The sequence below is a fragment of the Saimiri boliviensis genome, chromosome 12 (genome assembly GCF_048565385.1).
Source record: "Saimiri boliviensis isolate mSaiBol1 chromosome 12, mSaiBol1.pri, whole genome shotgun sequence".
NCBI lineage: Eukaryota > Metazoa > Chordata > Mammalia > Primates > Cebidae > Saimiri > Saimiri boliviensis.
This window is the reverse complement of record NC_133460.1, coordinates 52123202-52139989: the sequence shown is the minus strand read 5'-3', so window position 1 is coordinate 52139989 and position 16788 is coordinate 52123202. Positions and strand designations below refer to the sequence as shown.

Here is a 16788-nt window from a genome sequence, read left to right as displayed (position 1 = left end):
AGACCTCAGAGAATGTTTATGAAATAGCATAGCTACAGAGACTGATCTTCCAACATCCATAACTCTACCCAATTAAACTGGTCAGGAATTTTGCAGCATGTCCTTCAGTTTGGGTTTGTCTAATGCTTTTCTCATGGTTAGCCAAAAGTCATTTCTTAATTGCTGTAACATTTAACGCACTCCATTTGACATTTTATAGAGCACTATTGATGTAAAAGGGACTGACAGAATATAAATTCACCCGGACTGGCTGGATGGATCCGACTTATTGTGTGGACTGGCTGGGTCACCTGACCCTTTCCTCAAATATCTAGGACAAGAGCACTGGGGGTAAAGGGCTTTGGGCTGACAGCACGCTATAAAAATGAGGCCTGGACAACATGCTGAGTCCACTCAACCAAACCCTGGTGACAGTCCTTTCATGAGATGGTTTTGTTTAAGTTTCCTTTTTTAATGTTTTGCATGTTCAAAAAGCAAATTCAAGCCAACTATTTTTCCCAAAAGGGAAAAATATTCCTTTGAAAACTAAAGAATCTACAAGATGATTTTGAATTTAACGGAAAAAAAATGACTTTTGTGGGACTTGGACATTACCTTCTAGGTCAGAGGTTGTCAAACTCTAATCCACTACACATTATTACAAATAAAGTTTTGTTGGCATATAGCCATGTGCATTCGTTTACCTATATGGCCACTTTCTCACTACAAGAACAGAGTTGAGTAGTTTCTACAGATTCTGTACGGTCCACAAAGCCTAAAGTATTTACCATCTGACCTTTGGAGAAAAGTTTGCTGACCCCTGTCCTAGGTTAAAATAATGAAAGGGAATGTTTTCAAATCATCTGAGATGCTGAGCGAAAGACAAAAGCTGATTTTCAGTTACAGCTATAACTCTCTCAGTTCAATAATAGTTTTAAAAAAGTAGTTATTTGGAACATCAATAATTAACTTAGGATGAATTAGTTTTTGTGAAATGTATACAGAGAAAAATGTGGCAATGAATCACTCTTTGCAAGACTTTAAAGAGATTAAGTATCACCAGTTTTCATATCTGTATATTCTTAAAGGATAAAAGCACACCTAGGGGCTTTTGAAATGGCTGAAAATTATATATAATACTATAGAAGAAAGCACAAAAATATGCTATAAGATGTTAAAATGAATATTAATAGCACTTTTTTCCTTAAAAATTACCTTCCTTAAGTCATTTTATTTCTCTGAGTCACAATTTCAATATTTGTAAAATGAAGAGGTTGCACTAAAGGTTCACTCAGAATATTTCCAGGTCTAAAAATGCAAAGTATAAAATAAACTGAAAATTTAAATTAGCTAAAAATATTTAAGTTTCTCAGGAAGATAAACCAAAATGTTTAGAATGGATACATCTGGCAAATGGATTGTGGGTCATTTTAATTATTTTTCTCCTGCTTCTTTTTATTTTCTTCTACACATTTATGATAAAACAAAACAGGCTGGGTGCTGTAGCTCACACCCGTAATTCCAGCACTTTGTGGGGGCCAAGGCAGGCGGATTGCATGAGGTCAGGAGTTCAAAACCAGCCTGGACAACATGGTGAAATCCAGTCTCTACTAAAAATACAAAAAAAAAAAAAAAAAAAAAAAAAAAGCCGGGCATGGTAGACGGCACTTGTAATCCCAGCTACTTAGGAGGTTGAGGCAGAAGAATCACTTGACCTGGGAGGCATAGGCTGTGGTGAGCCGAGATCACCACACCGCACTCTAGCTTGGGCAACAAAGTGAGACTCTGTTTCAAAAAAAAATTAATAATCATAAATTAAAAATAAGTAAAACAAAACAATAAAAATTACTTAAAAACTAACAAGACCTGAATTAATGCAGAAACAGAAAAATACTGCATGTTCTCACTTGTAAGTGGGAGCTAAACAATGGGTACACACAGACATAAAGATGGGACAAACATAAACTATATAAAAATAGACACCAGGAGCCTCGTACAGTGGCTCACGCCTGTAATCCCAACACTTTGGGAAACCGAGGCAGACAGATTGCTTGAGTTCAGGAGTTTGAGACCAGCCTGGCCAACATGGTGAAACCCTGTTTCTACAAAAATACAAAAATTAGCTGGGTGTGGTGGCACATGCCTATAGTCCCAGCTTCTCTAGAGGCTGAGGTGGGAGGATAACTTGAGCCCAGGGAGGCAGAGACTACAGTGACCCAAGATGGCCTGACTGTACTCTACCCTGGGTGACAGAGTGAGACCCTGTCTCAAAAAAAAGAAAAAAAAAAAAAAGACACTGGGAACTCCAAAAAGCAGGAGAAGGGAGCAGGGTGAGGGTTGAAAAACTACCCATTTTCATCTTCTGCTAAAATATTTTTTCAGTTATGGTTATTAGGTTTTAAGATTATATGAGGATTAACTGTAATCTTTCCAATAAAGTGCTCATAAATAATTATAAATGTTTTTATGGAACATTTTATTAACATTCACATATGCAAAGATTATTACATAAAATTACGATTTAAGGAGGACTCTGGATGTTACCTCTATTCAATAAAGTTTAAAATACATTTAGTCTTATTATAAGGAACAGTAATTTAATATTCTGGTTAGTGGTCTCTCAGTTAATAATGCAAAGTTTGTTGCATGAAATAAAATGTGGGCACTAGCCATAATTTTTCCTTTTGGGGTAGTATTTTTATTTTATTTTATTATTATTGTTATTTTTTGAGACAGAGTTTTGCTCTTGTTGCCCAGGCTGGAGTGCAATGACGGAATCTCTGTTCACCATAACCACCACCTCCCAGGTTCAAGCGATCCTCCTGCCTCAGCCTCCCGAGTAGTTGAGATTACAGGCGCCTGCTACCATGCCTGGCTAATTTTTGTATTTTTAGTAAAGACGGGGTTTCACCATGTTGGCCAGGCTGGTCACAAACTCCTGACTTCAAGTGATCCACCTGCCTCAGCCTCCCAAAGTGCTGGGATTACAGGCATGAGCCACCGTGCCTGGCCGAAGTGATGGAATTTTAGTAGTGACAATTTGCAAGGGTAAATGTGCCTTAGAGAAGGGATATTATCTAAGTTTCATATAATAATGGTAGGCAATTTTTATTTTAATGATTTGATCTACATTATGAGTTCTTTTTTGTTATTAGTTATATAAAATGTATAGTCCTATAAAATGTCTGCTATTAAAAATAGATTTAAAAGTAAAATAAAATAATTAAAATAGATTTTTAAATTTGTCACCCCAAACTGTATTCATCTTCCATAAACACAAAGCATATAGGGAGGAGAGGAAATGGTTTCATGTAAACCAGTTTCTCAAACTTCCAAGATGATAAAAATCACCCGTGGAACTTGTTAAAAACACAAACCCCAAGGCCTCACTTTAGCTCCTCTAAAGCAGAGGCTCCAGGAGAAGGTTGGGAGGGGCTGAGCGTAAAAGCCCCCAGGTGCTTCTCAGCAGCAGGGAAGTTGGGGAAACACAGCTGTCGGCCAGTGGTTATGCTACTGCCTCTATTACCTGGCCAGTCCAGGTGTGCTCCTTGGACCGGCAGTATAGGTAACTCCTAGAAGTTATTTAGAAATGTAATATCTTGACCTGATCTCAGACCTGCTATATCAGAATCTGCATTTTGAGAAGATCCTAAGTGATTCATAGGCACATTTTAAAGTTTGAGAAATGCCGAATATCCCCACTCATTTTTTTTTTTTTTTTGAGATACTTTCTATCTGTTGCCCAGGCTGGAGTGCAGTAGTGCAATCACAGCTCACTCTTGGGCTTGAGTAATCCTACCGCCTCAGCCTTCTGAGTGGCTGGGACTACAAGCATGCCACCACCATGCCCAGCTAATTTTTATTTTTTAATTTTTTGTAGAGATAGTGTCTTACTATGTTGCTCAGGCTGGTCTCAAACTTCTCAGCATCCCAAAGTGCTGTGATTTCAGGCACTTGGCCAGAACACCCTATTTTTATTTCTCTCATGAAAATGTGACTTTCTGCCTCTTGCAAAATTCCCTCCCCTTAAATCCTAGAGACAAAATCAGCACACAATTCTGTCCAGTGTGAGCATTCTCAGTGTTGATGAACCGCTTATTTCATTTCTTTGCACAGCCAAACTGTTGCTCTCTTCAGGTTCTAAGACAGTTTCCTGAACATCAGAGAATAAGCCAGTGGCTTCCCTTGAGCTCTCGATTTGGGTCCCCTCTTGCCCATTCTCACCTTCACAAGTCTTGCCATCACTTCTTAGCACACGGCCAACTCCACACTCACAGCGGTAGGAGTTTTTGAGGTTCACACAGATCTCACTGCAGCCACCATTGTTTTGCTCACATTCATTTTCATCTGCAGAAGAGAAACCACACCATTTCCATACTGCTGAGCGACTCAGCCTTTTCCCAAGCCCCCGGACAGAATTTCCACATCTTTTCAGATCCTGTTGATGCACCTTCCACCACCCAGCTCCCCTGTGATCCAGTATCATCACTTCCATCCACCTGATCTCCTGAACCACATTATTGGTCCAATCTGCCTTTTGCTGACTGGAAGGTACCTAATTGCTTGCCAATTCCCTTCTCTTCAGGAAAAAACTATGGGAAAATGAAGTTCCTTTTGTGTCCTGGGTACACCTACTCATTTGTACTGGTGAATTTCACTTTCTCCAATGAGTTCCTGAGAAGTTGCTAAATAAATACAAACTTACAAAGTAAATTGTTTTAAGTCATGAAGGAGCTTATATTACAGAAGGAAAGAGCTGATAAAATATTTTATGAGGCAATTTTCTTTTATAACATGAACAATTACCCTCAAAATCTGTTTTTTAAATTAGTATATTCTCACATTCTACTTAAGCAATGATTGCTAACCTTTCAAAGAATCTGATGAAGGGTATGGACTCTTGTGGTAAAAAATGCACAGTTGACAGCAAATTCTACACCTTTCTTTCTACAAACAAGGAAAAGGAAGCCGGGAGTTAAATTTGTCATGGCCCTCGGGAATAACAGCAATTCTCTTCTCCTGCCTCAGCCTCCCGAGTACAGGCTGGGATTACAGGCAGCCACTGCCGTGTCCGGCTAATTTTTGTGTTTTTAGTAGAGACGCGGTTTCACCATATTGGCCAGGCTGGCCTCAAACTCCTGACCTTGTGATCTACCTGCCTCAGTCTCCCAAAGTTGGGTTTACAGGAGTGAGCCACCACACCCGGCCTGAAGTATGGTTTTTTTTTTTTTTTTTTTTTTTGAGACGGAGTTTTGCTCTTGTTACCCAGGCTGGAGTGCAATGGCGCGATCTCAGCTCACCGCAACCTCCGCCTCCTGGGTTCAGGCAATTCTCCTGCCTCAGCCTCCTGAGTAGCTGGGATTACAGGCACGCGCCACCACGCCCAGCTAGTTTTTTTTGTATTTTTAGTAGAGACGGGGTTTCACCATGTTGACCAGGATGGTCTCGATCTCTCGACCTCGTGATCCACCCGCCTCGGCCTCCCAAAGTGCTGGGATTACAGGCTTGAGCCACCGCGCCCGGCTGAAGTATGGTTTTATACTTCACACATGGTATGGGGAATCTTGAATGATGAAAAATTTGGCCTGGTCTGATAAAGCATTTGTGATGCCAACGGGAGCATTTGAAAAAGTGCTCTGTGTAAAACTTCCTCAAACCACGTGCTATGGTTTGGATATTTGACCCCTCCAAATTTCATAGTGAGATTGAGATTTTTTTTTTTTTTTTTTTTTTTTTTTTTTTGAAACAGAGTCTCTGTTGCCCAGACTGGAGTGCAGTGGTGCGATACTAGCTCACTGCAACCTCTGCCTCCCAGGTTCAGGAGATTGTCCTGCCTCAGCCTTCCGAGTAGCTGGGATTACAGGCGTGTGCCACCATGTCTGGCTAATTTCTGTATTTTTAGTAGACAGGGTTTCACCATGTTGGCCAGGCTGATCATGAACTCCTGCTCTCACATGATCCACCTGCCTCAGCCTCCCAGAGTGCTGGGATTACAGGCGTGAGCTACCGTGCTGGGCCTCATATTGAGATTTGATCTCAGTGTGGGAGGTGAGCCCTAATAGGAGGTGTTCAGGTCTTGGAGGCAGATCCCCTGTGAATGGCTTGGTGCTATCTTTGCAGAAATGAGTGAGTTCTTGCTCCATTAGATTAGTCTCAGTATGTTTAAAGGAGGCTGCCACCTCCCCCTTCTCACTTTCACTTCCTTTCTTGCCATGAGATGTACATGCCAGCACCCTTCACCTTCCTCCATGAGTGGAAGCAGCCTGAGGCCCTCACCAGATGCTCAGTCTCCCAGCCAGCAGCATCATAAACCAAACAAACCCATTTTCTTTATAAATTACCCAGACTCAGGTATTCCTTTATGGCAACACTAAACAGGCAAGGATATCAGATGACAAGAGTGGCATCCTACAGAAAAACAACCACAACAGAAGATGGTTTGCTGCAAGACACTTACATGAGGAATGATCCATTGTGAGAGAGTGTTGGTTGGAGGCTCTGAACTGGAAGTAACAGAATTGTCCAGAAAAATCCATAATACAAGTATTTAAAGAATTAGTAAAAAGATAAAAGAAAGGATAATAACCATAATCAGTGTGTAAAAAGATAAGGCAGAACTGAAAACACACGAAAACAAACACGTAGAACTTGTAGAAATGCAAAATGTAGTTGATAATATTAAGAATCTTTATCAGGACCCCTTCTTTCCCTTTCCTCATTATACTGCCTGGAAAGTAGATGGTTAGAGGCTCACAGCCTTCCCGGATATGGACGTGGTGAAACCTATGCTTGGGTGGGTCCCTTAGAAGCCTCCATTCCAAGCCTGGACTGATTATCTTGGACTGATTTTTTTTTTTTAATATGAGAGAGAAATAAACTTCTACTTATTTAAGACATAATTATTTGGGGGTTTATTGTTATAGCCAATGAAGACAGATACTCTATGCCCCAGCAGTTCCATTCTTATGGGTACCTGCTAGAGAAAATCTCACGCACTTGGTAAGGTATGATTTTTATGTTAATTCTAAGAACACACAAAACAATGCTATCTATTGTTATAGGTACATACATAAATAATAAAAGCATAAAAATGGGACCAGAAGATCATATGCTAACTTTAAAACAATGATCACTTCTGGAGGAAGAGAGAAGAAAGCAGGATGGAATGGGATGGCTTTACTTGTATCTACAAAATTTTATTTAAACGAAAAAGGGCTGGGTGTGTTGACTCATGCCTATAATCCCAGCACTTTGGGAGGCTGAGGCAAGTTTTAGGAGTTCAAGACCAGCCTGGCCAACATGGTGAAATGCTGTCTCTACCAAAAATACAAAAAATTAGCTGGGCGTGGTGGCATGCACCTGTAATCCCAGCTACTTGGGAGGCTGAGGCAAGAGAATCACTTGAACCCAGGAGGTGGAGGTTGCAGCGAGCCGAGATTGTGCCATCACACTCCAGCCTGGGCAACAAGAGTGAAACGCCATCTCAAAAAAACCCAAATAACCAAAAAACAAACAAACAAAAAAAAGGAAGTAAAAGTGAACTATAGTTAAATATAGGTATATGAGTTTCTGTTATATTATTTTGTTGTATGCTCCCTGAAAAAATTATATAGTTTAAAACAAATCATTAAAATTATTATGTTTAAATAAAAACTAAAGGAAAATTGACACATGCTTACAAACACAAAACTCTGTCTATAGTTTCAGAGGATTCACAATCTCCCTAAAATCCCACAGACCCCACACAGGAACTGGGGGCTTTGATAGACAAACATGTCTAAGATAAATTAAGGAAGAAATGTATATGATATGCTACATTTAATGTTTAAAATTCACCAATAAGTAAACATATTGATATGATTTGGCTGTGTCTCCACCCAAATCTCACCTTGAATTGTAATAATCCCCACGTGACAAGGGTGGGGCCAGGAGGAGATAACTGTATTCTGGGCGTAGTTTCCCCTGTACTGTTCTCATGGTAGTGAGTAAGTCTCATGAGATCTGATGGTTTTATAAATGGGAGTTCCCCTGAACAAGCTCTCTTGCTTGCCACCATGTAAGAAGTGACTTTGCTCCTGATTCACCTTCTGCCATGATTGTGAGGCCTCCCTAGCTATGTGGAACTGTGAGTCAATTAAACCTCTTTACATCATAAATTTCCTTTATAAATCCAGGCTTGAATATGTCTTTATTAGCAGCATGAGAACAGGCTAATATATGTACATGTATTCATTTTTAAATCTGCCCATAGAAACCCTGGAAGCAGCACACATAAGAAAATAATATAACTGCTTCCTTGGGATGGAGTTGGGGAAGAGGGAAATGGACCAAGAAGGTGACTGAGAGCTGGACAGTTTGCTGTATACCTTTTTATGTTGTTTAATTTGGGAACCACTTAAATGTATTACCTATTTAAAAGTTACATTAAAACAAAAGCAAAGAAATGAATAAACCAAAAAAAGCCAAATAGTTTTGAACGGAAATATATGAGGGTAGGAGGAGACTTCAAGAACCACTATCGCCCCTACCCCAAGTCATTTAGCATTAAATCACATACTCAAAATCAACCACATGAGATCCCCAACAACTCCTATGGCAGGGCCTAAACATGCTCCACAGGATGGTCAGTGAGTTCATTTAGGAGCTTTATTTATTGATTTCTTAATTTTTTTTTTTAGAGACAGGGTCTTGCTCTTTCACTCAGGCTGGAGTGCAGTGACGCAATCAGAGCTCACTGAAGTCTTAAATTCCTGGGCTTAAGCAATCCTCCCACCTCTCAGCTGAGACTACAGCTACTGCCACCACACCTGGCTAATTTATTTTTATTTTATAGAGATGGGGTCTCACTATGTTGCCCAAGCTAGTCTCAAACTCCTGGCCTCAAGCAGTCCTCTTGCTTCGTCCTCCCAAAGCACTGGTATTACAGGCATGAGTCACTGCACCTGGCTCACTTAAGAGATTGAAGAGAAAAATTTTTTCTAAAACAAGAAGCCACTTGGGCCCAGGATGTCGAAACCTCAGTGAGCTATCACACCACTGCACTTCAGCCTGGGCAACAGAGTGTGACCCTGTCTCAAAAACAAACAAACAAATAAACAAAAACCAATAAGCCTTTCATGCTCCTTTCACTTTAATCTCCTACCTCGATCTTGACCTGTTACTGTTCTTCTTGGGGGGACCAGGGTAAGGCAATCTTTCCCTTTCTCTCTAGATTTGTTTCAAATCTATTTGAGTCTGAATCCAAAAAGGTTCATAACCTTAAAGAGAAAGAGAGATGATCTTCAATCTTGAGATTTTCATCTCTGTTCTCTTCCAGTTATAGACAACATAATACACAATTCAACAATTCTGGATTTCCTATAGACAATCTCACTCACATTTCTTGCGGCTCAGAACAACCAAAATTATAACAGTGAAGCTAGAGGAATAAGTCCTTAGATTATTCTAGACCAGTGCTGTCCAACAGAAATATAAAGCAAGTTATATATTTAATTTAAAATATTTTAGTAGTCACATTAAATTTTTTTTTTTTTTAATTGAGACGGAGTTTCACTCTTGTTACCCAGGCTGGAGTGCAATGGCGCAATCTTGGCTCACCGCAACCTCCGCCTCCTGGGTTCAGGCAATTCTCCTGCCTCAGCCTCCCGAGTAGCTGGGATTACAGGCATGCGCCACCATGCCCAGCTAATTTTTTGTATTTTTAGTAGAGATGGGGTTTCACCATGTTGACCAGGATGGTCTCGATCTCCTGACCTCGTGATCCACCTGCCTCGGCCTCCCAAAGTGCTGGGATTACAGGTGTGAGCCACCATGCCCAGCCCCACATTAAAATTTTTAAAAAAGAAAATTAATTTTAATAATATATTTTATATAACCCAATTATATGCAAAATATTTTCACTTTGATATATAACCAGTATTAAACATACTATTTTTAGAGACAGAGTCTTGCTTTGTCACCCAGGCTAGAGAGCAGTGGTATAACCACAGCTCATTGTAACCTTGAACTCCTAGGCTCAAGTGATCCTCCCACCCCAGCCTCCTAAGGAACTGGGACTATGGGTACATGCCATCATATCCAGATAATTTTCATATTTTTTTTGTAGAGATGAAGTCTTTCTTTGTTTCCCAGGCTGGTCTCGAACTCCTAGGCTGAAGCCATCTGTCTGCCTCAGCCTCCGAAAGTGCTGGGATTACAGACATGAGCCACCGTGCCTGGCCAAACATCAGTTTTAAAATTCAAATCAAATAAAATTAAAATTCAGTTTTTCAGTCACACTAGCCACATTTCAAGTGCTCCATGGCCACCTGTAGCAACTCTAGTAGAGGGCACAATTCTCCACTGTCCCTAATCATGATACAAATTTGGCATGGGGCTTTCAGTCTAGGCATAAACTAAAAAGCAAACACCATTCCAAGTGTTTGAAGACACAAACTGGGAAAAAAATGGTGCTCTGAGGCAGAAAGAGTTTTTGATTTCTCTTTTCGATCCTAATAGCCTGTTTCTACCTTATGTTGAGTTTCTTACCGAAGCATGTCTGCCTGTCAGGGCCTAGCACGGTTCCTGGAGCGCAGGTGCACTCGCCGGTATCTGAGCAGCTGTCATGGCAGTCCTCGTCGCAGATGTCATAAAAATCTACGGAAGGATAAAGATTATCTTTCATGAGAGGAGGAGACCAGAGGACACTCTCTTTTTCATTCTTTTTAGAGATAGGGGGATGGTCACCCTATGTTGCCCAGGCTGGCATTGAACTCCTGGGCACAAGCAATCCTCCCACCTTGGCCTCCCAAGTAACTGGCACTATAGGCATGAGCCATTGCATACCGCTGACCCTCTCCTTCTTGAGAGAGCCTCATAAATGCAGCCTGGGGGGATGAGTTTCCAGACACCATCGAGGGAATTCTCATTGTTCAGGGTTTATATAACCCAATGGAAAACAAAAAACTAGGGCATCTTCTGTCATCTAGATCAGTGATTCCCAACTTCAGATCCATAGGCCCATGAGTGGCCCTAGAGTTTCTGCAAATCTAAAACCTCACCGCATATGAGCTATAGACTAGAAAAGTGTTATGTTCTGCTCTTCCAGTGCTCTATTTTTAAAATGCATACAGACATTGATTGGATTAATAACACAGAAATTAAAAGTATTACTGACATAAAGTGCTTCTTCCCATTATATATCATTAAAAAAAATCTTTGGACACTAAACACAATCCAACCATATGGATGTCTGACTACCTATCTATTAATCAAAATAGAGATCTTAAAAGAGTGTTCTCCATACTCAAAAAAGCTGGAAGTTCACTATTTAGAGAACCTAAATCAATGTTTCATTTTCTAATGTTTTGTTTGAATGGAATTCAGATAAAATTAAAAAGAACTAAACAAAGTCATAGCTTCTTTCTCCTATTTCTTCAGGAATTTTTCAGAAGTTCTAAGAACTTCTGAGATAGCAGAAATCACAATCTAGAGGTATCTTTGGCCCCACATCAATGTTGTTCAGACTGAGATATAGTTGTCACTGTAACTGCATTTCATATAAGTGGCACTTTTGGACTTCACCCATGGTCTTGTTGGCAGAGAATAAGAGCACAGGGAAGGTACTCACGACCACAGTAGACATGGAAGCAGACACTGGGCTTGGTCAGACGATACACATAGTAGCCTCCGGGGCAAGACTTGACCTCCACTGTGGTATTCCAGAGGCAGCAGTTCCCATTGAAGCTGGCACAAGCCTGACGTTGCACAATGCCATCACCTTCTAGGGGGTGGTTGCCATTGAGCCAGACAGGTGCATGGGTTCCACAGTGGTTTTCTGGTATGCAGAAGGTGGGCATAGCATCTCCTGCCATGCCCGTGAAGCGGTACCACTCCCCATCCACATGGTTGTCACACAGAGGAGGACCTTGAGATTCATCCAATTGGTGGTCAGTGTTCCTCCAGGGCTCATTCAGGCTGATGTAAGCAGAACAAGGATCTAGGGCTGGAAATGAAAAAGATACCTTAGAGTACCTGGAGTGTTTCAAATCACAGCACCAACAACCCAAGTCCACCTTCTTGGTCTTGCATTTAAATGTTTTTGAATCAAGAGACAAATTAGTTAAGGTTGCAAAAAATAGCTGTTTAAGGTTCCTCAAGTTGATTTAAACATGTTGCATAAATACCTATTTCAAAAGCATTTCAAACCTAAAGTTTAGTGTTAGCATTGAATTAAATTTTTATCCAGAGTAATTATTTGATAGAAGGATAGTTATTCAGACCAAGGGAGGTTAGGATTAAAGACTCATTGAACTCTGAATGAGTCAGACCATATTCTGAGTATTTCATTCATAACTGGAGATTGTATTATTATTGTTATTGTTTGTTTTTGAGATAGGGTCTGCCTCTGTCGCCCTGGCTGGAGTGCAGTGGTATAATCATGGCTTACTGCAACTTCTGCCTCCTGGGCTCAAGCGATCCTCCCCACTCAGCCTCTGAAGTAGCTGGGACAACAGGCCCATGCCACCACATCTGGCTAATTTTTGTTTTCTTTCTTTCTTTCTTTTTTTTTTTGGTAGAGAGAGGGTTTCGCCATCTTGCCCAGGCTGGTCCTGAACTCCTGGGCTCAAGTGATCCTCCTGCCTCAGCCTCCCAAAGTGCTGGGATTACAGGCATGAACCCAGCTCTCAGCCAGAGACTGTATTTTGTAAAAGTAATTGACAAACTTGTTCAGAGAAAGTTGATTGAACTTAGAAGGGGTCCTAAAAATTATTTACTGGAGAAGTTGAGAATTATGGTTTGGGAAAAAGAAGACTGAAGAAAATGCATATTGGTTTTAAAAAATCTGTAATAGGCTTGTGGAACAGAAATTAGCTATTCTGTTACAAGAACAAGAACAAATAGTAGGAAAGCATATTTCAGTTCAGTTATCCAGTCATAGGAGAGGCTGTGTCACTGTGCAGTTAGCTTCCAATCCTTGGAAATTTTCAAAAGAGCATTTGGCTGGCCATTTGTAAAGATTATAGGTGAAATTTTGCATTACTAGAAAGTTTGACTTGATAAGGAATGTGTAAGGCTCATTCCACTAAAAAGGAAAAGACCTCAGGCATGTGTTACCTACTTTGAAATACACAGTATAATAGCACGTAGTTACCAGGAATATTCTCAAAGTAAATTCTGGTATATATTCTACCAGCTTATTGAAAATATCAAGAATCCTGTGTATTCACAGTTAACCATGGCATTATTATCCTAGCTGTATACAGCAAAGTTTTTCAGGCATATATTTTTAGTGCATAAATTACAAGGACAAATATCTCATCCAAAACATTTCATTGCATGTTGTGAAGACTTTGAAAAATAACATTCTGGTCGGGCATGGTGGCTCACGCCTGTAATCCCAACACTTTGGGAGGCCAAGGCAGGTAGATCACCTGAGGTCAGGAGCTCAAGACCAGCCTGGTCAACATGGTGAAACCCAGTCTCTACTAAAAATACAAAAAATTATCCAGGCATGGTGGCACGTGCCTGTAATCCCAGCTACTTGGGAGGCTGAGGCAGGAGAATCAATTGAACTTGGGAGGCTGGGGGTTGCAGTGAGCCGAGACCAAGCCATTGCACTCCAGCTTGGGCAATGAGAGTGAAACTCCATCTCAAATAAATAGATAGATAGATAGATAGATAGATAGATAGACAGACAGATAGAAAAAGAACATTTTAATGACTAAAGACACCAATATCTCCAATATTCTCATTGCTTCCCTTAACTCCAGGGAAACTAATTAGTGAATTAATGTAGGTAAATTGTCCTTAGAAGAATCTATGAAACTAAGAAATTCTAGAAAGGAGCATTGGCCAGAGAGTACTATATTATCCTTCTTAATGCACAGAGGTTGACTTACGTAACTGATACCATAGGCAAGGAATTCACATTAGGGCCAATATATTTTGTGGGCAGGGAATTCAGTATTAGCAAATAGTACACAACAATTAAATATGAATGGGCCATGATCACTAAATCTAACTTGTCTAGAATATACTTCAGATTTTTCTAATCTACATTATCTACATTTCAAAGTTAAGTTTACTCTCTAAACTTCAGTCACACGTAGAGAAAGGTGTAGCCCATTGCTCATGGCCCCTAAGAAAATATGGCAATTTGAGACAAGAAAAAAGTGGGATATTGCATTTTCTCGAAAGCAACCCACTTTCTTTAAAATGTCCCTTATGTATCTCAGCTGAGCCCTGCACCACAAGCCTTTAAGGGGAAGAAATATCCTCACATTCTCTCTCCCCTCAAAAGGGACAAATTTCTTCCTCTGCTCTCCCAGCTGTGGCTTTTTCTTACAAGCAAGGTTTCCAGAGTAATTTCACAGGTGATTATAGTCACAGAAATATTTGGTTCCTCTCCCTGTCTCTAATTTTATAAGAAATGGTTAGATACTCAACTTTTAATGGCTTCTGCAGAAACTCCTAAACCTCTCTCAGTAACTATTTCCTGATTTATAAAGTTTTTCCTTCAAGTTAAATGTCATTTCTTGGGCTGTTTACTAAAAGTTCACTTCCTTCCCTGCTGCAGAGGAGATAGGGCATGAGGAGGAGAAATTTATCTACCATCTTCTGTAACCTAATTAAATAATACATATATGTTTTTAAAAGTTAACCATCCAATACTTTCTGACACTAAATGTACCCATCCCACTGTACCCACTTTGAAGGCAGCAGTCTAATCTAATAGCCTGGCCCCTGGTCTTATATCCTGTTTTCAATCTCAGTGTGAAGCACAGAATCTGGTATTGTGCACATTCATCCTAAACTGCTGATCTATACTTCTCAGTGGTACGGCTTCAAAAAGAATAGCCCTGTGGGCTCCTTCCTGGCCTACCAGAAGCTGCTCAACGGTTTGCTAACAGGCCCGCTAGCCAGCGTCCCTCTGGCTTCTTCCACCAGGACCATGCAGGACCAAGGGCAGAGAACTGATGTCTGTATCCCCACCCTTTCGCCCCAAGGCTGTGTCCTCCAACCCTCCAGGTCCTACAGAGAGCCACCCCTGAATCTCAGCCCCCTGGAACCCTGTGCCTGAGCTTGATTGAGAAGCACCCCCTCTTTCCTGCTCCCTCCTTTTCCATCCTCCTCCCTCATCGCCCTGCTTTGCTTCTCCCTTCCCCATTCCTCGTTTTCCTTCTTCTCTCACTTCCCCTCTCCTCCCAGGGTAAGCACCAACCCCAGCCCCTAAAATTCCCTGTTTATCTTGCTTCTGTCATTGAGCCAAATACCATCCTTGACATGCTGTGTGCTGGGGGTGGGAGAGAAAAGTCTGGGAAGGGTGAGGGTAATAAAAAGAACGGGGGATACAGGAGGTACTAGAGGGAGAATAGATGGAAAGAAAGGGGAATGGAGATTTTTGGGAGGACAACTTTCTGAGTGACCCTTGGGTTACTGGCAGCAGATATGAGGTGATTAATGACAGGTAGCTGGAGCATATTTTTTGAGCAGTTTTGGGTTTACAGCACAGTTGAGATGATAGACAAAAGAGATGCCATATATGCCACACCCAGCTTCCCTTGTTATGGCACATTACCTTTAGCCATACATTAGCATGGTACCTTTGTTGCATTAATGAACCACTGCTGATACCTTATTATTAACTCATGCTCACATTTATTCAGACTTCCTTAGTTTCTACCTATATCTTTCTGTTCCGGGATCCCATCCAGGATCCCACATTACATTGAGGTGTCAGGTCTCCTTAGGATCTCAAGTCAGTTTTCTTTTTTTTTTTTTGAGATGGAGTCTCCCTCTCTTGCCCAGGCTGGAGTACAGTGGTGTGAACTCAGCTCAGGGTAACCTCCATATTCCGGGTTCAAGTGATTCTCCCCGCTCGGCCTCCCAAGTAGGTGGAATTACAGACATGCGACACTATGCCCAGAGAATTTTTTTTTTGGTTTGATATTTTTAGTAGAGATGGGGTTTCATCATGTTGGCCAGGCTGGTCTCGAACTCTTGACCTCAGGTGATCCACCAGCCTTGACCTTCCAAAGTGCTGAGGTTATAGGTATGAGCCACTGCGTCCAGCCCCAAGCCTATTTTTTAATGTGTATCCTTTAAGGTGCTAGAGCAAGGCCCAAGTTACCATAAAAAAATAATCCAGGGCTAACTGGTTTATACCGAGCTACTAAATACCAAGCTACTCAAAAGTGTCAAGGATGGTTCTCTCCATCTCACCTCCCACCTGCTCTTCCAGTTACCACTTATATTCTACTAGAAAAAGAGGCAAGAGAGAAATCTGTTAGTAACTGGAACTGAAACTTTTCTTTGCCTGGTTGGCCACTTTTGCATCAAGCCTGAGGACAGAGACAACTTAGGATTCACTCAATCTGTGCAAAAAGTCTTATTTTCAGATATAAAGACTAACGAGTTTGGTTTATCCAGATCTGTGTCCCTCATGGCAACAGACCTTTCAGTCCCTTGCCTTCATTAAAGAAAAACTCTACACTCAACTTAAAAAATCTTTTTTTTTTTTCTCTTCCAGTTGGAACTATAAAAGTGCCTAGAACACAAAGAAGTTAGAATTCTTTTTACACATACTCCAGGAAATATTTAGCTAGTGGAAAGCAGTGGGATATGGCAGATCCATGGAAATTTTGGATGTCCAGGCAAGAGGCTAAATGGAAGCTGTAACAGAAATTCTCTGGAAATCTATTTTCAAGGGTTACCAGGTACTTTTATTACACATTTCTAGAGCTAGCATTTAAGGTACTGGAATCTAGTTCTTAATCATCTGTACATCATAACAAATTGCCACAACAAAAAGTGCATCGTCCCAAGTTC

At 40.8% G+C, this 16788-nt stretch overlaps 1 protein-coding gene across 4 annotated transcripts in view; it reads right to left on the bottom strand.

Moving 5' to 3' along the window:
- The window catches only part of OIT3 (oncoprotein induced transcript 3), a 45515-nt gene that overhangs the window by 21865 nt on the left and 6862 nt on the right, over positions 1–16788 (bottom strand). For all 4 annotated transcript variants that reach the window (XM_010339268.3, XM_074382372.1, XM_074382371.1 and 1 more), the window contains 3 exons: positions 11588–11962; positions 10507–10614; positions 4204–4326 (listed from right to left, as the gene is read on the bottom strand). In XM_010339268.3, the coding sequence (XP_010337570.1) occupies positions 4204–4326; positions 10507–10614; positions 11588–11962 (606 nt within the window). The remainder of the gene's footprint in view (positions 1–4203; positions 4327–10506; positions 10615–11587; positions 11963–16788) is intronic.